General features: G+C 42.7%; 1 protein-coding gene across 1 annotated transcript; it reads right to left on the reverse strand.

Annotated features, from left to right (window-relative positions):
* Positions 1 to 978: 978 nt before the first annotated feature.
* LOC112218518 (copine-2) lies at positions 979 to 27,511 on the reverse strand. Its single transcript, XM_024379361.2, has 16 exons — positions 27,260 to 27,511; positions 22,772 to 22,974; positions 21,139 to 21,318; positions 20,926 to 21,000; positions 20,678 to 20,749; positions 20,400 to 20,483; positions 20,118 to 20,207; positions 19,845 to 19,943; positions 16,970 to 17,056; positions 16,413 to 16,472; positions 9,426 to 9,559; positions 9,064 to 9,118; positions 7,825 to 7,876; positions 7,501 to 7,634; positions 2,330 to 2,566; positions 979 to 1,542 (listed from the first exon to the last, which is right to left on the reverse strand). The coding sequence occupies exons 2-16, from the start codon at positions 22,943 to 22,945 to the stop codon at positions 1,435 to 1,437; spliced, it is 1,641 nt and encodes a 546-aa protein (XP_024235129.1). The 5' UTR covers positions 22,946 to 22,974; positions 27,260 to 27,511; the 3' UTR covers positions 979 to 1,434.
* Positions 27,512 to 27,780: the final 269 nt, after the last annotated feature.

Genomic DNA, 27,780 nt, shown 5'->3' on the forward strand with positions numbered 1-27,780 from the left:
GCTACAAGGGGATACAATTGAAATTGATATTTGAGACCGCTCTCGAACCAAACACGTTATGTTTTCACTTTGTGAGCGTGTGCTATGGGGATACAGAAACGTTTATTTCGACATTTATAAAGACAAAAAAAGCAAGGTTCAGATCAACACTGATCTTTCTGTTGGAAAACCACTACACTGTCGAGACTTTCGACTGTCGCAGATGGATCTCGCTGAATTTCGTCTACAGTCACCTTCATTAGCCTTACTGCTCGAACACACCCAATATTTGTAGATCAGTCAGTCACAATTTACCCATGATTCAACACGGTTTTGAAGCTCTTGAATATGCCATTGGTTGATGCAACGCAACACCTGCGCATCTAATCGGGCAGGAACTAGACCAGAATGTATTCATTGCGCACGTTCATAGACTTCGATAGACATCGCATCATTGTGTATGTCCCTTTATGGCGTCTATGAGAGCATGGGCTGCGTTATTGAGGCCATCTCTATTTTTGAAGTAGTCCATTTTCTTCCTCTACTACTTCTATGAGTTGGCAAAGAAACTGAAAGGGTGCATAGTGCCACCTGTAATGTTCTGTTTGAACAGGTATAAAGCCAATGTTGATGATTTACTGCCAACTGCAGTTATGGAATGTTTCCTCACAAGTATAATTTATTGGCTGATCCTTCCTGGTGATGAGGATGGTATCATTTGATCCTTCTTTAACCCATAGTCCCACCCAGTTGACTACTTCAAAATGGTGAATGTCCTCAATGGTGCTGTCCATGCTAAAACTGGATCTTTTTTTGGCCACTAAAGTCCTCTATCTTTAAATATGAATCAAGGCTGAATAAACGACAAATAACCTTGCATCATAAATAACTACTCAATATTATTTGTAGATCAGTCAGTCACAATTTACAATTTCTCTGGAACATGGCCATTATGTTGGCTCGACATTATGTTCCAGTCAAACACAGTGCACTGCACAGTGACATTTATGTAAGTTTATTTACCTGAGTGGTAACATAAATACATGGTGAGCTTTATAAAATCAATTACAACACCTTCAAGGTACAAGTACAACACCTTCAAGGTACAAGTACAACACCTTCAAGGTACAAGTACAACAAATTACAATTCAATGCATAAAAGATACATAAGAACTTTTCATAAACATTTCCTTTTCAAAACATAGAATATTGTATAAATGTACATTCAGTATACAGTATAGACATTTCTAAAATTCCCTTTCCTTTCAGGGGACTGCAAAGTAGTGTTCTTTGACACATTTTCCTCCTCCACAAAGTCTTGCTTTAAGATGTAAAAAAAAAAAAAAAAAAAATTGATAAATACATATGAAAAAAAAATACTTTTCATGCACATTGTTTTTTGTAAACAGTGAGTAGATATTTGCAACATGCATGATTAACCAAGGCCTTGGGTTTTCACTCCAATGCTGTGTTGCTAGGCGACAGGTTCCTCTGTTTGAAATACTGTGTGACCTGTTGCGGCAGCTCAGCCAATACTGATTTGGCTAAAGTTTCCTTTGGAGCCTGTGAGAACATGACAGGAACATAAAAGTCACATTAGAGATCTCTAAATGTCAATGATTTTAAAATAGTAATGGATTCGAATCAACTTTCATCCAGTAAACGTTTTGGGAAGCAAAACCTTTTTACTGGATCACTCCATATACTCTGCATTAAAGATTTTTGTTCATTTCCTGCAGATGGACTGAAGCTACAGATTGCCCACTCCCACACCCACTCCCAATGCTTTTTACATATGTGATTGAAATAAATCCATTACAGCAAGCATCATCTCTAATTTGTCTAGCAACAACAACCTGTCGTGGTTTTAACATAGGAATATAACAGTCCTTTTTTTCCTGATCTTGTCCACATTCTGATTGTACCCACATTTTTAGACAAGTCTAGACAATTGAAAGATTAAATGTGATCTGATTGTGATCAGGTCTTCCTGACCACCTCCAGAATAGTCAGACACGCAGATGTCTGGATAGCTTACAAGTGTAGACAGATCTGGACAGTTTAACCATCCCAATTCTCCCACCATCTGACAATCATTGACAGGTGATGCCATTGACTTATGGCATCAATATGTGTCTTAAAATAAATATTATTTTGAAAGAATATCTGTCAAATACTTTTCATACAGGGAGGGACCAGGATAACTGGTCACAATGCGGACACAGTGGACAGATAAGAGACCCTTTTACCTACCATGTGTTGAAGCACGGCTACACTGTGGTTACAATCAGAATGTGGGAATTTTATACAATCCTTTTGTTTCACCCTATTAAACATGTGAGACACTCACATTTCGGAAGTCCCTGAAGGGAACAAACTGCACGATGTCTCTGACTGCCTCCTCTCCTGTGTAAGAGCGTAACACGCTGCTGTCCCCATCCAGAAACTCCATGGCAGCAAAGTCTGCATTGCCCACTCCAATAATGATGATTGACATGGGGAGTTTGGCTGCCTGAACAATGGCGTGGCGGGTCTCATCCATGTCACTGATCACCCCATCTGTGATTATCAGCAGAGTGAAGTATTGCTGCAGGGGGAGAAAGAGAGAGATGGGTGGAGAGAAGGGGTGATTCATAGACAAATCCACTCAAAAAATATATTTTTTTATTTTAATTTTATTAGTCTACTGTTGGTACAGTCCCATAATGTTTTGCATGTCAGCAGTCAAGTTGTCAAGACATGGGATTTTCAAGAAGCAAAGTGTCACTTGCCACATCATGAAAACTTGACTGCTGACATGCAAAACATTCTGGGATTTTATTATCTGTGGACTAATGAAAAAAATACCAAAATATAGTTTTTTGTGGATTTTTCTTTTAAACTTCTGGGATGATGCGAAGGAGACTTGAAGGTGAATATAATCATGTAGGGACAGAGCAGAAAAGTTTGTTTAGACAGAAATGACATTTAGCCAAAATATATTAAACTGTTCCGTTAAGCCACATGGATTACAGACCGGTATCAGTATGATGGCTACTGTATAACCACATCTCCGAAGTGACACTGGTGCTGGAATTACAAATTAGGGCTAGATTCAATCGTTATCGCAGGAGTATGGCGGAAGATCCTCGTTATAACCCGATTGAAGTCTTTCGCGAAGATTGCATGCACAGTAAATGCTGCAAATGTCGGCTCAATCGAAAATTACCTTCAAATATGTATGCGGATCTTCCGCGATACGGATTGAATCATGCCCTTAATATTAAGGCAATTAATATCAAAGCTCCATGTCCTCATTGTAGACACACATGTATTTAAAAGCTTTTGATGTACATGAACTCAAAACACTTTAGGAGAACACAGGCAGATTACTGATGATTGCATTACATGGTGGAGAAATTGTTGTACATAGGGAGAGGGAAGATGAGAGACAAGATGAGAAGGAGAAAGCAGGAGCTTTAATACTATCCCATTCCGCTCCTGCAAAACAGGAGGGTGGGGGAAGGAGGATTTATATAGTCACACAATCCCTGTCTCCTGTTCTTTCTGCTGCAGTTTGCTGATAGTCATATTTAGCATGGAGATTTACATTTGCTCAGCGTGGCATCATAATGAAATCTTCTTCCAGCTGTATGGCTGGTTAGAGAGCAGACAGCAGCACAGTCACACTGAATTATCACACACGACCTGGAGAATTAACTGACTGGAGCCCAAAAAGACCCACTCCCACAAGCACAAATGTCAAAGGCTGTTCTGGTCTTAAGGGATCAAGGGATTTCTTAATCATACCGCAGCGCACAGCCAAAAGCAGTAACAGCATGTCTGTCATGCCCTGACCTTAGAGAGCCTTTTTATTTCTCTATTTGGTTAGGTCAGGGTGTGATTTGGGTGGGCATTCTAGTTTGTCTATTTCTTTGTTGGCCGGGTATGGTTCCCAATCAGAGGCAGCTGTCTATCGTTGTCTCTGATTGGGGATCATACTTAGGCAGCCCTTTTTCCCACCTTCAGTTATGGGATCTTGTCTTTGTATAGTTGCTGTTTAGCACTACAGAGCTTTATGTTCGTTGCGTGTTTTTTGGTGTCATTTGAAAATAAAGAAAAAATGTATGCCTACCACGCTGCACCTTGGTCTCCTTCTAACAACGGACGCAACAATGTCTGTCTGATTGTCTAGTGTGAGTCAGCGTAAAGCTATGGTCTAATGACCATCATTTTGTCCTGTGGGTTTATTATGGCCAGGTCGGAGAGAGCAGCACTTGTGCAGGATGAGAGGGCCTCTAGCTGCTTCTCCAAACACAGCCACTGATGCAAGACCCTCAGCAGTTCCCACGTTCCATGCTCATCTCTATGTAGAGCACTTCAAACATGCCCCCCCCACCCAACTGTGCCTCTCTCTTCCAACCCACTGCGGCTTTCTGTTCTCAAAAGGAAACATAGAAATCTGACTGACATCAAATGCCCTGGTAATCATCCAAATGGGAGGGCTAGACCTATGTTAATAAAATATATATTTTTTTTTTTCCGTCTCTGGTCATTGTCAGTGTCCAGTGCGCTAACTAACAGACCACACAAACATGTCCCTCTGGGTGAGAAAAGCTCCATTACTGCTTGGCTAGGTTTTGCTTTAAGTGTGGAATAAAGACATTGAGGCATAAAGTGTGGAATACACACATTCGGAGGCCAGGATTAACTCTCCTGGCCTTCTGGCATGGTTGATGTGATGCTGTGATGCTGAGACATCAACCCTGCGGGCCAATGTGTCACAGCGCCCCAACGTCCTCACACTTAGCAGGGGCACTGGGCTAAGAAGAGAGCTGGGGCTGACTTATTTTCATCCTCTTCTCTCTCACACGCACACGCACACACGCACACACACACTCTACATTCATACAGAAGCAAACGCATGCACACACTCGCTGTTTCAATCGCACTCAACATGCACAAAAATATGTGTGCTTTTACTCACTCAGAGACATACAGACAGGTATAAGTTGACAAGTTCACAAACACAGCAACACACACACGGCTTGGCTGTTGTCTTTACTAACTGCTCTCCAATAATGTAGTCTTGTCAGTAGCTTCCTCCCACACAAACACAGTCCCTCAGATATGCTAGCTGTTGTGACCCCTTGCTCTTGCCTGCTTCTCGTCAGATGGGCCACCAGAGCTGACCTGTGTTTGATAAAAGCACCCTCTCCCCTGCTTTGGACACTGTGAAGTCTGCTCATTTAATGTACTTTAACAGGCCCGCTCATTAGCACATCATTCCCTAAGGGACAGAGACAGACACAGCTACCTCAGCCGATTTCTACACACACACACACACCCACAATCATTTTCCAAGCCCAGGGACAGACATCTACAGTGCCTAGCAGGTGATTTGTGAGTGCATACGCGCACACACATCAAGGTATTTATCTCTTCCATTTCCTAAACCTTGTGAAGTGAACACAATAGCTAATTTGTCTCGTTTTTTACAGTAAATATACCAGCAAATTGCAGTAAAATTATCCTTGGTCTCTCTCTAGTTCTCTCTTGTTTCACTCATATTCTCTGGGGTGACAGGGTGCAATTAGGGGCAAAAAGCTTACAGGAGCCTAAAGGATAATTAACAATAAGTTATTACTTCCTCCAAACCCACATGCTGCATACATCTGAATGTGAAGCCAGGAAACAGAAGGTCCAAAGAGAGGTCTGAACTGTATTTTCACTATTTTCAGGGCATAGGAATGTTATCTATATTCTTAATTGGGACATTCTGTCCTGGTCTGTCTTCCTTCCCTGGAGGAAAATATTTGTTAACTGTCTCATTCTAGGCTGTTCACACACTTAGAAAAAAGGGTTCCAAAATGGTTCTGCGGCTATCCTCATAGGGGAAACCCTTTTTGGTTCCAGGTAGAATTAATTTGGGTTCCATGTAGAATGCTCTGTGGAAAGGGTTCTACATGGAGCCCAAATGGGTAATACCTGGAACCAAAAGGGGTTCCTCAAATGGTTCTCCTATCGGGACAGCCCAAAAATGCTTTTTGGTTCTAGATAGCACCTTTTTTTCTGAAAGTGTAGAGTTGCTGACACATCCTTGCGGTCACATTCTCCAGTGCTGCATCTCTGTCAAGAGTCAGATCCCTCTCCGGTCACAGAGCTGAGACAGAGAGAGAGAGACCATTCTGTTGGACTGCAAAGAAAAAAGACCTCTAGGCCACGCCTCATTAGTCATTAAAACCAATGAACAACAGGTGAAAAGCAGGAACATTTGTTCACTGAATCACCTTCTATAAATAACTACAGATATAGGATCTTAATTTGAGCCAGTTTGCTACAGCAGGAAAATAATCCTGCAGCAACAGGAATTGTGAATTATTATGTGGATTATAATTAATGGACATTTTTGTAGGGGTTGATCCATTTTTCAAAAATCAAGTCTGAAATTTCAAAGTGGAAATTCAACTGGAAATTGTGGAAATTACAAACTTCAGAAGCCTTTTTAAACTTTAAATACACTACAAGGTATTTAATTTTCTGCATTGCAGGAACGTTCCCCTGCAACAGGGGGAATCAAAATATCTTCCTACATCTGTATAATTGAAAGGGGATTTTAATGGCTGCTGTCCTCTTCTCTCCTCTGGGCTGGTAATAAGAGCAGAGAGAAATTGCGAGCGCTGTTCAAAATGCCTCTGCAGACTTTGAACTGACAACTAGAAGCAAAGTTTTCTCACAAAGCAATTAGGATCTCTGTTAGTGCTGGATCCAACTCTCCATCTTACATACCCTGAGTCCAAAACACTGCTGATAGGCCCATGAGAAAAGCAGTAAGGGGACTCATTATTTTCTGATTACAGCATGCTGAGCAGCTCTGAGAGGAACAGACCAGTCTGAGAGACACAGGAAAGAATTGTTCTTAAAGGGAAAGCTGTCCAACGGGCTGAATTCTTTTCATTGTAACTGTGATGACTCCACCAATAAGCTGGAGTCTGTAATGTCTCATTATGCATGAGTGGTAGAGTACAGAGCACTACTGTTGTAAAAACAGGGATGAGTGGAAAGTGTTTGAATAGGGTGCGTGTAGAGTATATCATGTAGTAAATACTCCAGCTTTTTTCCATATTGTTAGATATGTCTTTTGAGTTGCTTCAGCTGTGGTGAGGGTATGTTTTCCATGGAAATGTAATCTTTCTATAAAAACCTCTACTCCGGAACAAGAAGATGTCATGTAAGGACTCAGTGGTAATACCTTTCCAACTGTGTGAATGTTTAACGGTTCTGTGACTTCAGGAGCTCTGGGTTACAGTTGGAAACCTATCACATGGTCAGTCTGTGTGCTACCATAACTGGCCACTCGGGCAGTGGAACAGTGCTCGTGTTTACTACAAAGTCATTTAGATCTGGTAATATTGACTCATACTAATGACATGAGTTTGGATGGCCATCTTAAACAGCACAATGACACATTCAATAGAGTGAAAATGGATAAACAATGAAACAATGAAAGTAGTGGTCCTAATAGTGCTAACGAGCACTCACCGCAGCAGTCTCCTGTTGCAGGGCCTGGGTGGCGAAGCGGGCCACATGGGTGATGATGGGGGAGAAGTTGGTTGGGCCGTAGAAGCGGATATGAGGCAGGCAGGCAGAGTAGGCCTGGGCAATCCCCTCCACACCTGGCCACAGGAAACATGGAAAATGCATGACAGCAAACTCAGATTCTACGCAGAGGATTTTAGTATGGTACTTCTCTAATACATTAGACAGAAGTCCAACTCCATTGAAAAAGCAAGAAACCAACTCTGGTAAGTACAGCCTGTAGTAACGTTTTAAATATGAGTTACAGATAACATGGTAGTTGCTCACCTTGGCAGAATGGATTGGTCGGGTCAAAGTTGATGGCAAATTCATGAGACACCTGCAGGTTCAGGAGACAAAGAAACTCAGGTGCAGAAATGGAAAATTCAGAATGTTCAATGGCTGTGAGAGGGACAGTAGAGGAATGCAGGTGCAGTAGAAATATTAATTTGCATTGTTTAATTGTAACTGGTGGGAAAAGTAATGAATTGTGTATGTGATCAAATTGTATAATTATCCCCTCCCCCAACCCTGTTTCTGTCACTTTATCTATTCTATTTAGCTTTCCTTCTTGACAATTCCATTACATACATTCCCATCCCTGCAGTGCCCTTTCATTCCCATACCTGCAGTGCCCTTTCATTCCCATCCCTGCATTGCCCTTTCATTCCCATCCCTGCAGTGCCCTTTCATTCCCATCCCTGCAGTGCCCTTTCATTCCCATCCCTGCAGTGCCCTTTCATTCCCATCCCTGCAGTGCCCTTTCATTCCCATCCCTGCAGTGCCCTTTCATTCCCATCCCTGCAGTGCCCTTTCATTCCCATCCCTGCAGTGCCCTTTCATTCCCATCCCTGCAGTGCCCTTTCATTCCCATCCCTGCAGTGCCCTTTCATTCCCATCCCTGCAGTGCCCTTTCATTCCCATCACTGCAGTGCCCTTTCATTCCCATCCCTGCAGTGCCCTTTCATTCCCATCACTGCAGTGCCCTTTCATTCCCATCCCTGCAGTGCCCTTTCATTCCCATCCCTGCAGTGCCCTTTCATTCCCATCACTGCAGTGCCCTTTCATTCCCATCACTGCAGTGCCCTTTCATTCCCATCCCTGCAGTGCCCTTTCATTCCCATCACTGCAGTGCCCTTTCATTCCCATCCCTGCAGTGCCCTTCATTCCCATTTTTTCAACCTCTTGCTCTCTCCTTCCTCTCGTTTTCTCAGACCACAGATGGGTTCAACCTCCCTAAATGCTTCCCATACAGTATCTGAAAGCAGGGCTAAATATTCTGTCTATTTCTGTTGCTCATCCTCCTCTTCCCTTTGTCCTTTACATCAGTGCAGTGCCATGGCAACCCAGATGGGACGACAGTTGTATAATCATTGGATTATGCATGTATTATACATACTCTTTATCTCCGTGATAGCACTCTCTTCCATTCGCCCTCTTCTCTTTAACACTCCTTTGGCTCTACTTCTATCATATATAGTGTGCTGTGAAGACACACACTCGCATACAGACAGTACATACACTTACCTTCCAGTCTGGAGGGAGTTGAGCCCCAAATCCCAGAGCAGGAAACATTTTGTCACTGAGGAAGTATTACAACAGATTGGCAATGTTGAGCTACTTCATCAAAATTCAACATACAATTTTGCATTACGGAATGTTGCAATACACTTGGGTTGGTACTTTATCATAAACAATTAAACCTACCCACACAATCTGATATTTTGAAGTGACATAAAGAATATGACTGAGGAGACACATAATTAGAAGAGTTGAAGGGACTTTTTTGTGACTTAAGACTGAGGTATTATGAAAACTCTGATACTCTATGTATCTGTGATATGATCATATTGAGTCCTGTCATTCGTGTTTATTATAACGGGACTCACGTGTCATAGTCCTGGATGATCTGGCCCACAGCCAGGATGGCGGACAGGTACTCGTTGCTGCCCAGAGGATTGATGTAGTGAAGAGAGAAGGGCTCCCGAGGGTTCCCATTAGATGCTGTGAAGTCAATGCCAACCTGCAGGAATAGCAAGACAGGAGACAGACATGCTCACAAACACAAACAAAGCCTATAAATCGGTTCAAAATATGAACGGATATGGAACGTATAAATAGATTCCGGCCTTATTTCAGGATCCTGTCCGCAGGAAAAGTGACTTCATTCAGAAGGTTACAATATAAACATGCTAATTTGCTCAGAGATGACAACTGACAAGCCCTCCCTGAAGCGGCGAGTACAAGCGTTCACGTACAAACCACATCCTCATGCAGTCCATGCTACTGCCTTTAACCCACAATCACATCAAGGTGCATGGTTGCTACTCAGATCTCCTCCAGCTCCTACCAAACCTGTGGCTGACAACTGGACAGCTTCCCTTGTACAATAGATGGACAGAAAGATAATGAGAGAGAGAGAGGGTGTGAGAGAGAGAGAGAGGGTGCGAGAGTGCGAGAGAGAGAGAGACAGCATTCCCTCCCACATATGCCCAACTAGGCACAACTATGACAACATAACCAACAAAAACGGGTCACAACTCCTGCAGCTCTGTCGCACGTTGGGTATGTACATAGTCAATGGTAGGCTTCGAGGGGACTCCTATGGTAGGTACACCTATAGCTCATCTCTTGGCAGTAGTACTGTAGACTACTTTATCACTGACCTCAACCCAGAGTCTCTCAGAGCGTTCACAGTCAGCCCACTGACACCCCTATCAGACCACAGCAAAATCACAGTCTACTTAAACAGAGCAATACTCAATCATGAGGCATCAAAGCCAAAGGAACTGAGTAACATTAAGAAATGCTATAGATGGAAGGAATGCAGTTTGGAAACCTACCAAAAAACAATTAGGCAACAACAAATTCAATCTCTTTTAGACAATTTCCTGGGTAAAATGTTACACTGTAATAGTGAAGGTGTAAACTTGGCAGTAGAAAATAACAGTATATTTGACCTCTCAGCTTCCCTATCAAATCTAAAAATCTCAAATAGAAAACCAAAGAAAATTAACAATAATGACAAATGGTTTGATGAAGAATGCAAAAATCTAAGAAAGAAATTGAGAAACTTGTCCAACCAAAAACATAGAGACCCAGAAACCTGAGTCTACACCTTCACTATGGTGAATCACTAAAACAATACAGAAATACACCACAGAAAAAGAAGGAACAGCAGGTCAGAAATCAGCTCAATGTAATTGAAGAATCCATAGACTCTAACCACTTCTGGGAAAATTGGAAAACACTAAACAAACAACAACACAAAGAATTATCTATCCAAAATGGAGATGTATGGGTAAACCACTTCTCCAATCTTTTTGGCTCTATAACAAAGAATAAAGAGCAAAAACATATACATGATCAAATACAGATCTTAGAATCAACTATTAATGACTACCAGAACACACTGGATTCTCCAATTACATTGAATGAGTTACAGGACAAAATAAAAGCCCTCCAACCCAAAAAGGCCTGTGGTGTTGATGGTATCCTCAATGAAATGATCAAATATACAGACAAGAAATTCCAATTGGCTATACTAAAACTCTTTAACATCATCCTTAGCTCTGGCATCTTCCCCAATATTTGGAACCAAGGACTGATCACCCCAATCCACAAAAGTGGAGACAAATTTGACCCCAATAACTACCGTGGGATATGCGTCAACAGCAACCTTGGGAAAATCCTCTGCATTATCATTAACAGCAGACTCGTACATTTCCTCAATGAAAACAATGTACTGAGCAAATGTCAAATGGGCTTTTTACCAAATTACCATACAACAGATCATGTATTCACCCTGCACACCCTAATTGACAATCAAACAAACCAAAACAAAGGCAAAGTCTTCTCATGTTTTGTTGATTTCAAAAAAGCCTTCGACTCAATTTGGCATGAGGGTCTGCTATACAAATTGATGGAAAGTGGTGTTGGGGGTAAAACATACGACATTATAAAATCCATGTACACAAACAACAAGTGTGCGGTTAAAATTGGCAAAAACACACAGGGTAGCCTAGTGGTTAGAGCGTTGGACTCGTAACCGAAAGGTTGCAAGTTGCAAGTTCAAATCCCCAAGCTGACAAGGAACAAATCTGCCGTTCTGCCCCTGAACAGGCAGTTAACCCACTGTTCCTAGGCCGTCATTGAAAATAAGAATTTGTTCTGAACTGACTTGCCTAGTAAAATAAAGGTAAAATTTTAAAAAATTAAAATTCTTCCCACAGAGCCGTGGGGTGAGACAGGGATGCAGCTTGAGCCCCACCCTCTTTAACATATATATCAACGAATTGGCGCGGGCACTAGAAAAGTCTGCAGTACCCGGTCTCACCCTACTAGAATCTGAAGTCAAATGTCTACTGTTTGCTGATGATCTGGTGCTTCTGTCACCAACCAAGGAGGGCCTACAGCAGCACCTAGATATTCTGCACAGATTCTGCCAGACCTGGGCCCTGACAGTAAATCTCATTAAGACCAAAATAATGGTGTTCCAAAAAAGGTCCTGTCGCCAGGACCACAAATACAAATTCCATCTAGACACCATTGTCCTAGAGCACACAAAAAAACTATACATACCTTGGCCTAAACATCAGCGCCACAGGTAACTTCCACAAAGCTGTGAACGATCTGAGAGACAAGGCAAGAAGGGCATTCTATGCCATCAAAAGGAACATAAAATTCAACATACCAATTAGAATCTGTTAAAAAATACTTGAATCAGTCATAGAGCCCATTGCCCTTTATGGTTGTGAGGTCTGGGGTCGCTCACCAACTAAGATTTCACAAAATGGGACAAACACCAAATTAAGACTCTACATGCAGAATACTGCAAAAATATCCTCTGTGTACAATGTAGAACACCAAATAATGCATGCAGAGCAGAATTAGGCCCATACCCACTAATTATCAAAATCCAGAAAAGAGACATTAAATTCTACAACCACCTAAAAGTAAGCGATTCCCAAACCTTCCATAACAAAGCCATCACCTACAGAGAGATGAACCTGGAGAAGAGTTCCCTAAGCAAGCTGGTCCTGGGGCTCTGTTCACAAACACAAACACACCCCACAGAGCCCCAGGACAGCAGCACAATTAGACCCAATCAAATCATGAGAAAACAAAAAGATAATTACTTGACATATTGGAAAGAATTAGCAAAAAAAAACAGAGCAAACTAGAATGCTATTTGGCCCTAAACAGAGAGTACACAGTGGCAGAATACCTGACCACTGTGACTGATCCAAACTTAAGGAAAACTTTGACTATGTTCAGTGAGCATAGCCTTGCTATTTAGAAAGGCTGCCGTAGGCAGACATGGCTCTCAAGAGAAGACAGGCTATGTGCACACTGCCCACAAAATGAGGTGGAAACTGAGCTGCACTTCCTAACCTTCTGTCCAATGTATGACCATATTAGAGACACATATTTCCCTCAGATTACACAGATCCACAAAGAATTCAAAAACAAATCCAATTCTGATAAACTCCCATATCTACTGGGTGAAATACCACAGTGTGCAATCACAGCAGCAAGATTTGTAACCTGTTGCCACAAGAAAAGGGCAACCAGTGAAGAACAAACACCATTGTAAATACATATACATATATTTATGCTTATTTATTTCCCTTGTGTACCCTTAACCATATAACCGTATATATACGTAATATGACATTTGTAATGCCTTTGTTTTTAAACTACTGTATGTGTAATGTTTACTGTTAATTTTTATTGTTTATTTCACTTTTGTATATTATCTACCTCACTTGCTTTGGTAATGTTAACACATGTTTCCCATGCCGATAAAGCCCCTTGAATTGAATTGAATAGATAGATAGATAGATAGATAGATAGATAGATAGATAGATAGATAGATCACATCTTCAGCTTTAACTCCCTTTAGTACAGATGAAGTACCACACTGTTTCTTAAACATATCTCTAACCCTTTGTTACACTCTTAGAAAAAAAGGTACTATCCAGAACCTAAAAGGGTTCTCCTATGGGGACAGCTGAAGAACCCTTTTGGAACCCTTTTCTTCTAAAAGTGTAGGGCTTCCCGAAATAACTGGTGGTGAGGTAACAAGCTAATGTACAATCAGATGACCTCATAGATGAACACTGTTCTACTGAGGACTGCTCCCCACAGCAGGCCTGACCTTTAGGCTGGTTAGACCAGTGTTGTAATGCTGCTTTTATTACAATGTTATAAATATTGTGCTATATAGTCAAGAAGGTTTTTCCTGCAACTACCACAAACACTGTTTTCTTCAGTTCCAGTCAATATAAGCAGTGCTCCTCATCTGCATCTCTGTAGAGACGATTTCCCCTCGAACAGATTAGATGCATGCTAAGTATAGTTGAATTCCGTGGAACAGAGAGAGAGAGCCCTGGGTCTCTCACAAAAGAAAACAGATTAAGAGAACTGCAGCAAGCACCGTTGAGGATTTAGATTCACATCCCTTCCCAAACACCAATCTCAACTGAATTATAACATGCAGGTATAATATCCACGACGCACACATGGGTGAACTATTTCAATATTTGTATTATCATAGCGGATTAAGGTAATGGTGTTATAATCTTACTGGGGGTTTGAACACATTTTTAAAAAAATTAAGAATATACATCATTTGACCCAGTAGAAATAGGAGTATCTCCTCTTTTAAAATCAGATACATTTAATAAAACTGTCAGGAATCATTGCACATTTCCTAGGTTTTAGAAAATGTAAACTAAAAAACAAAATCTTATGGATACAGTACAAACACAAATTCCATTGGTCTCTCAAGGGTGTCCTATAAGATGTAGCCACCTATAGTCAAACCATCAAGTTGTGTCTTTCCAGTCATACCCCTATATTGTTTTTGTCTCTCTCTCTCTTTCATTCTTGCAAAGACAGTCTCCTCTGGCACAAAACACAGTAACTATGGAAACACAAATGTTATATTTGCGTATAAAAAAATCTGACAATAACATTGGGATAAAATAATTGGTTGAAAAGGACCTCACATAAACCTGCTCATCAGAACAATGTCTGTGGTCCACAACCACATAAATAAACACAACTAGTCACATACAGGTAACTAAATAGTTGTGGCAAGATGGAAGAAGTTAATATTGCCATTCAGGGAATAATAAAAAAAAACAGGTAGAGTTATTTTGTGGCTACAAAGTATCTACAGAATATGGGCATAAAAGTCTACATTCTCTCTTGGTATGTAGTAAAGTATTTACAGTATGCAACAACATGTCATCATGGTGGTAACAGTTGTTTTTACACGTTTCTAAACCCTGTGTGCTGAGAACATAGATAAAACACATATTTTTGCAGAACAAAGGGCACAGTTCCTCTGAGTATTCCACGGTAGCACGGATACGTAAGTAGTGGAGGTGTAAAGTGTTTCAGCACCATTGGAGATAAATACCCTGGCTGGCCAATAACGAAGCACTGACACAAAGGTGTGACATCACCAGGGACGCACAATGTTTCACCCATTAGCCTGAGCCAAAAATAGACCAATGATGATTTTATCCTACTACAGAGAATTCTGAACCTACCATGTTTCCAAAGATGTACAGTACTATAAGGTGCATTTAATGAATGATGTAGCATATGCAAGTGGTTTATGTTCAAATAAAAAAAATAAACGTTAAGTTATTAAAATATACACCACCAATTTTTAAAGAAAATTACATTTGTTGTCCATTAAAATAACATCAAATTGACGAGAAATTCTCTCTCTCTCTCTCTCTCTCTCTCTCTCTCTCTCTTATATTATCTTTCTGTCCCCCTTTGAACAAGGGAAGCTGTCCAGTTGTCAGCCACAGGTTTGGTAGGAGCTGGAGGAGATCTGAGTAGCAACCATGCACCTTGATGTGATTGTGGGTTAAAGGCAGTAGCATGGACTGCATGAGGATGTGGTTTGTACGTGAACGCTTGTACTCGCCGCTTCAGGGAGGGCTTGTCAGTTGTCATCTCTGAGCAAATTAGCATGTTTATATTGTAACCTTCTGGTGTTTTGCGGGTACTATTTAATGAAGCTGCCAGTTGAGGACTTGTGAGGCGTCTGTTTTTCAAACTAGACACTCTAATGTACTTGTCCTCTTGCTCAGTTGTGCACCGGGGCCTCCCACTCCTCTTTCTATTCTGGTTAGAGCCAGTTTGCGCTGTTCTGTGAAGGGAGTAGTACACAGCGTTCATGTCAGCCTTCATTTCTCAGAAAAAGAATAGACTGACGAGTTTCAGAAGAAGGTTCTTAGTTTCTGGCCATTTTGAGCCTGTAATCAAACCCACAAATGCTGATGCTCCAGATACTCAACTAGTCTAAAGAAGGCCAGTTTTATTGCTTCTTTAATCAGGACAACAGTTTTCAGCTGTGCTAGCATAATTGAAAAGGGTTTTCTAATGATCAATTAGCCTTTTCAAATTATAAACTTGGATTAGCTAACACAACGTGCCATTGGAACACAGGAGCGATGGTGACTGATAATGGGCCTCTGTACACCTATGTAGATATTCCATTAAGAATCTGCCATTTCCAGCTACAATTGTCATTTACAACATTAATAATGTTTACAATGTATTTACAATGTATTTCTGATCAATTTGATGTTATTTTAACGGACAAAACATGTAATTTTCTTTTTAAAAAAGGACATTTCTAAGTGACCCCGAACTAACAAAGGTATTTGTTAGTATGTGTGCATACATACAGTTATGTGTAATTTTACATATTGGAGTTCATTGCCAGGGGTAGGTGGATGTCTGAGTTACTGTAGGTGGGTGGCAGAGACGGTTGAGAGTAGGAGTAAAGGGTCAGAGTTCAGGTAGAGTGGGAGACACACTGAGTTGAGTGATGACCTCATACTCACAGTGAACATGATCTGGCATCCACCTAAAATATAGTCCAGGAAGGTATAGTCCCTTTCAACCTGAGGAGACATTATTCAAACATTATTCAAACTCTGTTCATACTATTCCATACTCAAGCAAGTTCAAATTGTTTTTCCTATGGATAAATAATTGGAGGAGGCGCGGCAGTGGCACTTTGATAGGACTGAGTCATCTCCATATTCAGTAATTGGCTGCCTGAACAAAGGTGATTACTGCAGGCAGAACCGTGGTGGACTGTGTGAGACTGACAGGTGTTTTGTGCTGATATTAATACATGAATTTAATAGGGATTCGGAGCCATTACTCTAAACCCTGCCTGAAGCAAAGCCACATTACAGGCATTTTGTTTCTTAATAAAAAATACTATTATGTACGAAAATTCATTAGCTGTGTGCATAACGCTTTATTGTGGATTCATAATACATTTAAAGCTGTTTCCTTTTAGACTTAATACGCCTTTTTGTGATTTCCATAATGGATTGACTAATTAAGAGGCATAGTGTATATCTATTAGTCTCTGCGTGTCTTGGTTCACCTTGCATGACTTCAGAATGATGATTCCAGAGTTTTTGTAGCTCTTTTTCTTCTTCTGTTTTTTCGGATTAATGCATTCAAATTCGACCTGGTGGAAAGGAACACTAAGTGAAAAATTACAACTGCACACCCACACAATTTACACTCATTCTCACACCAGCTCTATTTGCATTTCTGCCATTAGTAAATGACACAAGGTTTTCAGGAAGAAGTTGGCAGGCAAAAACTGAAGTAAAATGTAACTTCCTACTTCTCTCACCAGGTGTTACCAAGCTGTAAAATAAAGTGTTACCAAACATCCCTTAGTGAGGTTAAAACAGGCAGTAGATTGAATTGGTGTTAGTAAATAAACACCTGCGAATATCCAAATGAACGGGCATCCTCCATTCAGAAATGGTGAGCTGTATTAGGTGCATTGACTCACAGTGAGGAGTGCGTTGAGATTGGAGACATTTGTCACGCCCTGACCGTAGAGATCCTTTAAATTCTCTATTTGGTATGTCAGGGTGTGACTAGGGTGGGAAATCTATGTTTATATTTCTTTGTTGGCCGAGTATGGTTCCCAATCAGAGGCAGCTATCTATCGTTGTCTCTGATTGGGGATCATACTTAGGCAGCCCTTTTTCCCACCTTCTGTTGTGGGATCTTGTCTTTGTGTGTTGCATGTGTTTGCACTCCTAGCTTTACGTTCGTTGAGTTGTTTATTGTTTTTTGGTAGAACATTAAAATGAAAGAAAATGTAAGTCTACCACGCTGCACCTTGGTCTTTATTTAACGATGGACGTTACAGAAGATCCCACCACCAACGGACCAAGCAGCGTGGTGAGGAGGACTGGACCTGGGAGGAAATCCTGGAGGGAGCGGAACCCTGGATGCAGGCCAGGGAGTATCGCCGTCCGAAGGAGCAGATGGAGGCAGCGACGTTACGGCAACGTTACAAGGAGTTAAACCAACAAAGTGAGCACAAGAGGGGGGGGGGCACAAGGGGAGATTGGCAGAGTCAGGGTTCAGACCTGAGCCAACTCCCCATGCTTACCGTGGGGAGCGAGTGACCGGTCAAGCACCGTGTTATCCGTTTCTGCGCACCATGCCTTCAGTGCGCATCCACAGCCCGGTGCGCTCTGTGCAAGCTCCCCGCAGTTGCCGTGCTAGAGTGGGCATTCAGCCAGGACAGATTGGCATGAAGCCTCCAGTGATGATCCATGGCACGAAGCCACCAGTGATAATCCATGGCCCGGAGCCTCTAGTGATGATCCATGGCGGGGAGCCTCCAGTGATGATCCATGGCCCGGAGCCTCCAGTGATGATCCATGGCACGAAGCCTCCAGTGATGATCCTGGCCTCCGGTGCGTATCTTCAGCCCAGGATATCCTGCGCCAGTTCTACGCACGGTATTCCCAGTTCGCCAGCACAACCCAGTGTGGCCTGTGCCAGCTCCTCGCACTTGCCTTGCTACAGGGGGGATTCAGCCAGGACGCGTTGTGCCAGCTCTACGCTCCAGACCTCCAGTGTGCCTCCACGGCCCAGCATATCCTGCGCCGGCTCTACGCACTATGCCTCCAGTTCGCCTTCATAGCCCAGTGTGTCCCGTGCCAGCTCTTCACACTCACCAATCTAAAGTGGGTATCCAGCCAGGACGCGTTGTGGCAGCTCCCCGCACCAGGCTTCCAGTACGTTTCCTCAGTACGGTGAGACCTGTTCCGGCTCCACGTACGAAGCCTCCAGTGATGATCCATGGCCTGGAGCCTGTAGTGATGATCTATGGCACGAAGCCTCCAGTGATAATCCATGGCCCGGAGCCTCTAGTGATAATCCATAGCACGAAGCCTCCAGTGATGATCCATGGCCCAGAGTCTCCAGTGATGATCCATGGCACAAAACCTCCAGTGATGATCCATAGCCCGGAGCCTGTAGTGGTAATCCATGGCACAAAGCCTCCAGTGATGGTCCATGGCCCGGAGCCTGTATTGATGATCCATGGCAAGGAGCCTTCAGCGACGGTCCGCAGTCCGGAGTCTCTGGCGACGGTCCGCAGTCCGGAGACTCCGGCGACGATCCGCAGTCCGGAGCCTCCGGCGACGAGCCGCAGTCCGGAGCCTCCGGCGACGATCTGCAGTCCGGAGCCTCCGGCGACGGACCGCAGTCCGGAGCTACCAGTGACGTTCTGCAGTCCGGAGCCTCCGGCGACGATCTGCAGTCCGGAGCCTCCAGCGACGATCTGCAGTTCGGAGCCTCCGGCGATGATCCGCGGTCCGGTTCCTCCGGCAACGATTCACGGTCCGGAGTCTCCGGCGACGATCCACGGTCCGGTTCCACAGAAGCGGAGGCATCAGCATAGGGAGCGGGGGCTATGTCCCGAACCGGAGCTGCCACCGAGGGTAGATGCCCACCCGGAGCCTCCCCTATAGGTTAAGGTTTGCGGCCTGGAGTCCGCACCTTTTTGGGGGGGGGGGTACTGTCATGCCCTGACCGTAGAGATACTTTAAATTCTAGAGTGACTAGAGTGGGAAATCTATGTTTATATTTCTTTGTTGGCCGAGTATGGTTCCCAATCAGAGGCAGCTGTCTATCATTGTCTCTGATTGGGGATCATACTTAGGCAGCCCTTTTTCCCACCTTCTGTTGTGGGATCTTGTCTTTGGTTGTTGCATGTGTTGCACTCCTAGCTTTACGTTTGTAGAATTGTTTATTGTTTTTTGGTGGAACATTTAAAATTAAAGAAAATGTAAGTCTACCACGCTGCACCTTGGTCTTTATTTAACGACGGACGTTACAACAATGTGAAAATGGTCTTAGATCCACTTCAAAGCATGACTAACCTATACAGAACAAACTCCCATAGATAAACAGGAACAGATCTGAAATACATCCCTCACCTCCAGTGAATTCTGGGCTTCACTCATCTTGGTGACAGTGGTCTGAAACTCTCCAATGAAGTCATGACTTCCGTCGTTGTCGTAATCATAGCACAGTACCTGCAATATGAGACAACCCACAGGAAGGACAAAAAGATCAGAACATTCCATAATACCACAAGAAATCACATAAAATGTAGTTGGCTTTTTTACATATATTAAAGGGGATTCCCTCGCTAACATTTTCATGCCATCGTCCTCATATTAATGCACATGTTGGTAAACCTCACTTACCTTGATGCTCCTGTCTACGTCCCCATCACAGAGGGAGATGAGTGGTACTGTGAAGGGCTTCCACACCGGGTCCAGAGTGTTCTTTATCACCTGCAGCCCAAAAACAGCTACAGAGATACAACTTCTTCCATCTCATTTGGAACTCAGAAGCTAGGTCAATCCAGTTAAAGTATTACCAGGTGGTAATACACCTTGTTTAGCAATATAATACACTTAGTTCTACAGTGATGACATTCAAATAGTCTAAACAGCCACCCCTAACCAACTACCGAGCCAACTCACCTCTGTCCTGTGGACCAACATCCATTTCCCATCATCTCCTTGCTTGTGGAACTCTAGGTAAGGGTCTGATTTACCAAAGAAATCCTGCAAAACAAAGCAATCTTGTTTGACAATGACCCACATAGCTGCCGGCATACCACGGTGAAGACTTGGAGATGGCATCATGCTGTTTCATGAGCATTGTCTTTATTGACAAAATCATATTGTTGTTCCAAATATTACGTAAGAACTTCTTAACAGTGATGATAACATGGTACTATGTGGGCAGTGACTCTTACCTTCTTGTCAAGCTTTCTCCCATACAAGGTCAGTGTGATTACTCTATTGTCTGACAGCTCCAACGCAGTTATCTGTACACAAGAGAAACCGTTACTGTATTGTATCCAGTGTAAAACTGTACCATGTTACAGAACATGTGTGTGTATGTGTGAGTGTGAGTGTGTGTGTGTGTGTGTGTGTGTGTGGACATGTCTTTATTTCTTGGACCACTCTGTGGATATGAGTTGTGCAAGCATGATGTTCTCACTGTGATGGTTCCTTTCCCAGCTGGCTTGCCATTGGCCAAGGTCAGTGACCGGTGAAGTTTCTTATTGGACACAATCTAAAGGTAACAGACCAGAGAGAGAAGTGAGTGAGGGGTGAAAATGCCCACCTGCAAATAAACATAACAAACAGTTGATAAACAGACACAGAAAGGGGTCACAGACAGACTCTAAGAACAGTGTGACAGGTAGCATACCACCCCCAGTGTACAGATGTACTCTCCCAGGAAGTCATGCTCATACAGCTGGCTGCTGCACTTGTCCTCATCAAACAGGGCAAACTTGAACTTCTGGACCTCCTCAAAATGGTAGTCCACCTTAAACTTCACCCCAAACACTGGATTCAGGTTATTTACCGCAGTCTCTGTTCGACCAATCTGAAAATGATACACAGGAATATGGTTTTGTCTAACAGGTACTGTATTCATACACACAGACGTGCCAACACCGAGTACACAGAGTGGAGCACAGGAGGTTGGTGGCACCTCAATTGGGGAGGACGGGCTCGTGGTAATGACTGGAGCGGAATTGGTGGAATGGTGTCAAATCATCAATCACATGGGTTCCATGTGTTTGATGCCATTCCATTTACTCCGTTTCAGCCATTATTATGAGCCGTCCTGCCCTCAGCAGCCTCGACTGGATTGGAGGTGGACATGTGGTGGGGTGTAAGGTTGAAAAGGCCTTATTCATGTGAAAGATACACTGTGTTAGTCACCACCAGCTAGGTTTATGTGTGACTCACTGATAGAATATTCACATAGTCCTCGACCCCTATTGTGCTCTCATCTCTGAGGCTAAACTGCCGCAAACTGTACATTCCAACGCTGCTCTGTCTGTTTGACTGGAACCCCTCGCCTCTGTGTCTCTCCCAGCATCTCCTCTGACTGTTACCTCCCTCCCCTTTCTGTGCTATCACACTTCCATCTTTACCCCCACAGCACAGATGGCTCCTCCACCCAGAGTGAACCCTTCTCTCATGCCGAGACAGACAGGAAGAAAAGCCCTTCCCTTTAGAAACCCTTCACTGATCTATTTCTTCTCTGCGTTTTGTTTCATATAGCTTTGGAATGTTTGTGTATAGTTGTGTGTTTCATGTGATGAAGCTTTCATCATGATCCAAAGAGAAACCATTGTCAGGATGACTACATGCTCAGTGAGTTTTAAGAGATTAAATGTTACACCTCTGGAACAGCAGACATCCTCCGAGGTACTTTTTACATATAGGCTCCTCGTTTTCAAATCCCACTGGGTATTTTCCATGTCCCTTCCCTGTTTGCCTGTAAGTTCCATTCCTCATGACTCTTTCCACTCTCTTTCCACGCATCAAGAACATCATGACTCCTTTGTTTCCGTCCAAATTTCCATGGTAACTGCAGCAACCGCTTTGCTGGTTTCATGTTGGAGCCTGCCCTGTTGACCGACAGCCCAAGCCTGCAGCGATCACACTTAGCCTGCTTCAACACAACAGTACCCAGGCAGGCATGTCTTTCCCTGGCAACGAGAGGGCATCCGGAGCACGCACAGATCCACACTCCTCAAGACACCACTGCTTCCATGGATTGATGTTTCTCCATTGTACATTGATAACACTGTGTGTTATTGCGAACTTGGCGAGCATCAATCGATAAAACATTGAGAGCAATCAACAGTCAGAGGATATTTATTCATTATTATTTCACCCTCTCAAGTGGTTTACTTCACCACTTTATTCAACCCCTACAATCCTTCATTCCTTCCACTTTTCCAACAGTCATTTCTCCTTTTCTCTTTATAATTGATCCCCTCGACCTTTCCCAGACTTGCCCATCCCTCCTCTCCCCTCCTCACCTCAACCCAGTTGCTGTCCACCTCGTGGAAGAGCACTAAGAAGGGGTCAGACTTGGAGGCCACGTCTCTGTCCAGCAGGTTGCCACAGCACACGGACAGCTCCACCCTAGTGACGCAATTCTGGGGACCCATGGCTGGCCCAGAGTCAGGCCCCGTGCCAAGCGTGTAGGCCATGCTCGCAGCAGTGTCAGCCCTCCCACAGCCTAGGAACACACACAACACAGAGAAACACCACTATGAATGACATTACTGTAGCATGGAGCATTCTGTAGAGACTCACAGGTTCAAAATAAGATAGAGAGATACACAAAAACATGAGGATGTTTAATGCAGGGCGGTTAATGACAGAGAATTTGGGACCTATCCTAAATTCTCATATTCCAAATTCAATAGAACATAAAACACATATTTGATCCATGTGCATTATTCAGAGAGTTGAATGAATCAATTCAGCTGCATGAAGAACAAAGGTCAGGGTCGCATGCAGAATAATTGATCTACAGGGGTCCTTCATGTGTCATATGAGAGAATAAAAGCTGTACTCTGTCAAACATTCATACACAGGTAATGTAATGTAAGGACATGAGGAGTGTGGTAAGGGCTCTTGTTGCTAAGATACTGATGTGCCATTGTGTAAGACCCTCCCTCCACTGCTGGTGCTAGTGGAACCAGGGTATAGGAAATGGATTATAATACCAACAGATCACAGATGTAGGACTGCATACAGTGCATTTGGGAAGTATTCAGACCCTTTGACTTTTTCCACATTTTGTTACGTGTCTTATGCTATAATGGATTCAATTGTTTTTTCCCTCATCATCTACACCAAATCCCCCATAATGACAAAGCAAATTGTACATTTATTTAAAAAATAAAAAACAGAAATATCACATTGACATACTTTAAGTACTCAGACCCTTTACTCAGTACTTTGTTGAAGCACCTTTGGCACCAATTACAGCCTCGAGTCTTCTTGGGTAGGGCGCTATAAGCTTGGCACACCTGTATATGAGGAGTTTCTCCCACTATTCTCTGCAGATCCTCTCAAGCTCTGTCAGGTTAGATGGGGAGCGTCACTGCACAGCTATTTTCAGGTCTCTCCAGAGATGTTTGATCAGGTTCAAGTCCGGGCTCTGGCTGGGCCACTCAAGGACATTCAGAGACTTGTCCCGAAGCCACTCCTGCGTTGTCTTGGCTGTGTACTTAGGGTCGTTGTCCTTTTGTAAGGTGAACCTTCGCCCCCAGTCTGAGGTCCTGAGTGCTCATCAAGGATCTCTCTGTACTTTGCTCCGTTCATCTTTCCCTCAATCCTGACTAGTCTCACAGTCCCTGCGGCTGAAAAACATCCCCACAGCATGATGGTTTCCTCCAGAAGCGCCACTTGGCATTCATGCCATCTTGGTTTCATCAGACCAGAGAATCTTGTTTCTCATGGTCCGAGAGTCATTTAGGTACCTTTTGGCAAACTCCAAGCGAGCTGTCATGTGTCTTTTACTGAGGAGTGGCTTCGGTCTGGTCACTCCACCATAAAGGCCTGATTGGTGGAGTGCTGCAGAGATGGTTGTCCTTCTGGAAGGTTCTCCCATCTCCATAGAGCAACTCTGGAGCTCTGTCAGAGTGACCATCGGGTTCTTGGTCACCTCCCTGACCAAGACCCTTCTCCCCTGATTTCTCAGTGTTGCCGGGCTGCCAGTTCTAGGAAGAGTCTTGGTGTTTCCAAACTTCTCCCATTTAAGAATGACGGAGGCCACTGTGTTGTTGGGGACCGTCAATGCTGCAGACATTTTTGGGTACCGTTCCCCAGATCTGTGCCTCGAAACAATCCTGTCTCAGAGCTCTACAGACATTTCCTTTGACCTCATGGCTTAGTTTTTGCTCTGACGGGCACTGTCTACTGTGGGACCTTAAATAGACAGGTGTGTGCCTTTCCAAATCATGCCCAATCAATTAAGTTGATGAAACATCTCAAGGATGATCAATGGAAACAGGATGCACCTGAGCTCAATTTTGAGTTTCATAGCAAAGAGTCTGAATACTTACGTAAATAAGGTATTTCTGTTTTTATTTTTACTAAATTTGCACAAATATCAAAAAAACTGTTTTCACTTTGTCATTATGGGGTATTGCGTGTAGATTGACGAGAACATTTTTTCCCCATTGTAGAATAAGGCTGTAACATAATAAAATGTGGAAAAAGTGAAGGGGTTTGCATACTTTCCAAATGCACTGTATGTTATACCATAAGTAATGAACTGAAGTAATGCATTGTAAGATTATAATGAACACTGAATATAAAAAAATACAACCAAAATGCCATTTTTTCTACATTGTCATTTTCTGATATGGTTAATATGTAGGCGCCGTATATGGGGCTCTCTATGACGCTCGTTCCATCTAAAGGTCGTATATGGGGCTCTCTATGACACTCGTTCCATCTAAAGGTCGTATATGGGGCTCTCTATGACACTCATTACATCTAAAGGTCGTATATGGGGCTCTCTATGACGCTCGTTCCATCTAAAGGTCGTATATGGGGCTCTCTATGACGCTCGTTCCATCTAAAGGTCGTATATGGGGCTCTCTATGACACTCGTTCCATCTAAAGGTCGTATATGTGGCTCTCTATGACGCTCGTTCCATCTAAAGGTCATATATGGGGCTCTCTATGACACTCGTTCCATCTAAAGGTCGTATATGGGGCTCTCTATGACACTCGTTCCATCTAAAGGTCGTATATGGGGCTCTCTAGGATGCTCGTTCCATTTAAAGGTTCAACCAAAGCAAAAGTGTACAATGGGAGCATACTGAAGTGTACAGCATCATAAACACATCACACACTTCCAACCAAATCATAAGCATCTTCATGGATGGATCGATTCGCAAGCAAGTGTACAAAAGTAAAGTATCATATTCTCAATTGCTTGTATAATGTAACCAGTTAAATGTTGTTTTGGTATCAGCAAAAATATTATACAGAAGACATCAGCATAGTCTTGCTCACATACCAAAAATAGTGAGGATGATAACCCACTCCATATCCCCAAACAGCCCCTCAGGCTCAGTCCATCCAACATTACAGTCACTGGAGTTAACACATTCTTCACACCTAAGGCAAAGCTCTGGGCAAAGTACGATACGCATATTTGTGGGGTAGTAGGAAATGGGGAAAGACTACAGGATCTGAATTAGTGACTAGAGTCTAGTTAGACTAGAGTCTAGTTAGACTAGAGTCTAGTTAGACTAGAGTCTAGTTAGACTAGAGTCTAGTTAGACTAGAGTCTAGTTAGACTAGAGTCTAGTTAGACTAGAGTCTAGTTAGACTAGAGTCTAACTGTCTCAGTGACTTGAATTCTAAAAGAAATAATGCCACACACTGTAGGCATATTGAAGTTCAAATAAAATCTTTGATACTTTAACCTATTAGTTTACATTTTGCCATGTGCGTCGCTGAATATTCCATTATATAATCACACACTGAAAACTGATTTGAGCACAGTAGGCTACCTAAAAGAGTTACAGACCCAAGTCACCACCCTCAGTATCATGTTGTTCTCCTCTCTGTGTTCAGTGTGGTGGAAGGAAGTGACCTCACAGATAAATACAGGTCTGGTTTTCTGCAAACATAAAGGGCCCCTCAGATGCCCCTTGTGCTGTTCTAATCAGCAGGAAAACTTTTCTCAGACCATTTATTCAGATGGTAAAAATATTAAAATGGGTATTGGGCCAGTAACTAGGGACTTTATCTTGGTCAAATGGTCCAGGCTAAATCAACACATATAGATGCGCATAGATCTATCGAGATGACTATCAATCAAGACAATTGTCAACCCAAGCTGAAAATTGCATTCCCATCTTCACTAATCTCAGTGCTGAAGGACTAGACTGACTGCATCATCTCATCTACTGTGAGAGCAAATGTCACTTGAGAATACTTATGGGGGTGGGTGAGAATTTTGATGGTTGCGTACAATGGAAATTCAAAACATTTCAGAATAGATTTTAACTACCAACAAAAGGGATGAGCACAGGTAAATCCAGAGAAAGATGGAGCAAAGATAGGTACAGAAAGAGAGAGTACATGTCCCCTTTTAATAGACAGATAAGAGTGAACCAGAAAAGTAAAGACACGAGTCTCAGAGGAGACCGACATTTCTACTTTAGAACTAGTGACAACTGACTCGGTTTCCTCTTGTGGTTGACAGCTTGAGCTTTGTGCTTTCTTTTCACATTAACATTTGACATATCCTGTGTGCCACCATAAACATTTGCATCAGTTTGCAATTTCAGGAAGCAGTACATTGAACATTAAAATGACAATCAATCAATATCCCAAATACACTGACAATATTTCAGTCAGCACACATTGGAACACATTGCATTTTTTATTAAAAGAGACATTTACTTAATTGACATGTTTCGAGACATAATATATGAATATCGTTAAATCGCATAGGATAAAAATACACAAGTGTCCCAATATTCACTTACCTTGGTAAACGTGATTTTTTACGAATACTCTTCTCTGAAGAACGCTTCCTCTTGATAACTTTAACACATTTCTTTCTATGCACACATTGACGTTATTTTCATTATGTCCACAACATATAATCAAGGGAATACAAATTGTTGTGGTTGGCAGCGAGGGGAGGTCATTCTGGTCTGTGACAGTCTCTCGCGGAGTGGCGTAGTGGAGCAATTGAAGTGGTCGCGCATCGCAACTCCACCGGACTCAATCACACGCTCTCCCCTTTTTTCAGTTGATAATTGCCTTCAGCGTAATGAGAACATAAATGCTCTGGTTCAGGAATAGCTACATATTTTTCTTAACATAGACTATTATTGTGTAATCATTCATCAGGGCCGAATGTTATAGCCCAATAGGTTTGACACATAAGTACAGTATATTAGGGTACATGACTGTTTCCATTAAAGTTAACACTAAAAGCCCCAACATATATTTATCTTTAAAAATATGTCAAGCACAAGCAGTAACATATTTTCTTTCCTTA

Source organism: Oncorhynchus tshawytscha, linkage group LG19 (genome assembly GCF_018296145.1).
Source record: "Oncorhynchus tshawytscha isolate Ot180627B linkage group LG19, Otsh_v2.0, whole genome shotgun sequence".
Taxonomy (NCBI): domain Eukaryota; kingdom Metazoa; phylum Chordata; class Actinopteri; order Salmoniformes; family Salmonidae; genus Oncorhynchus; species Oncorhynchus tshawytscha.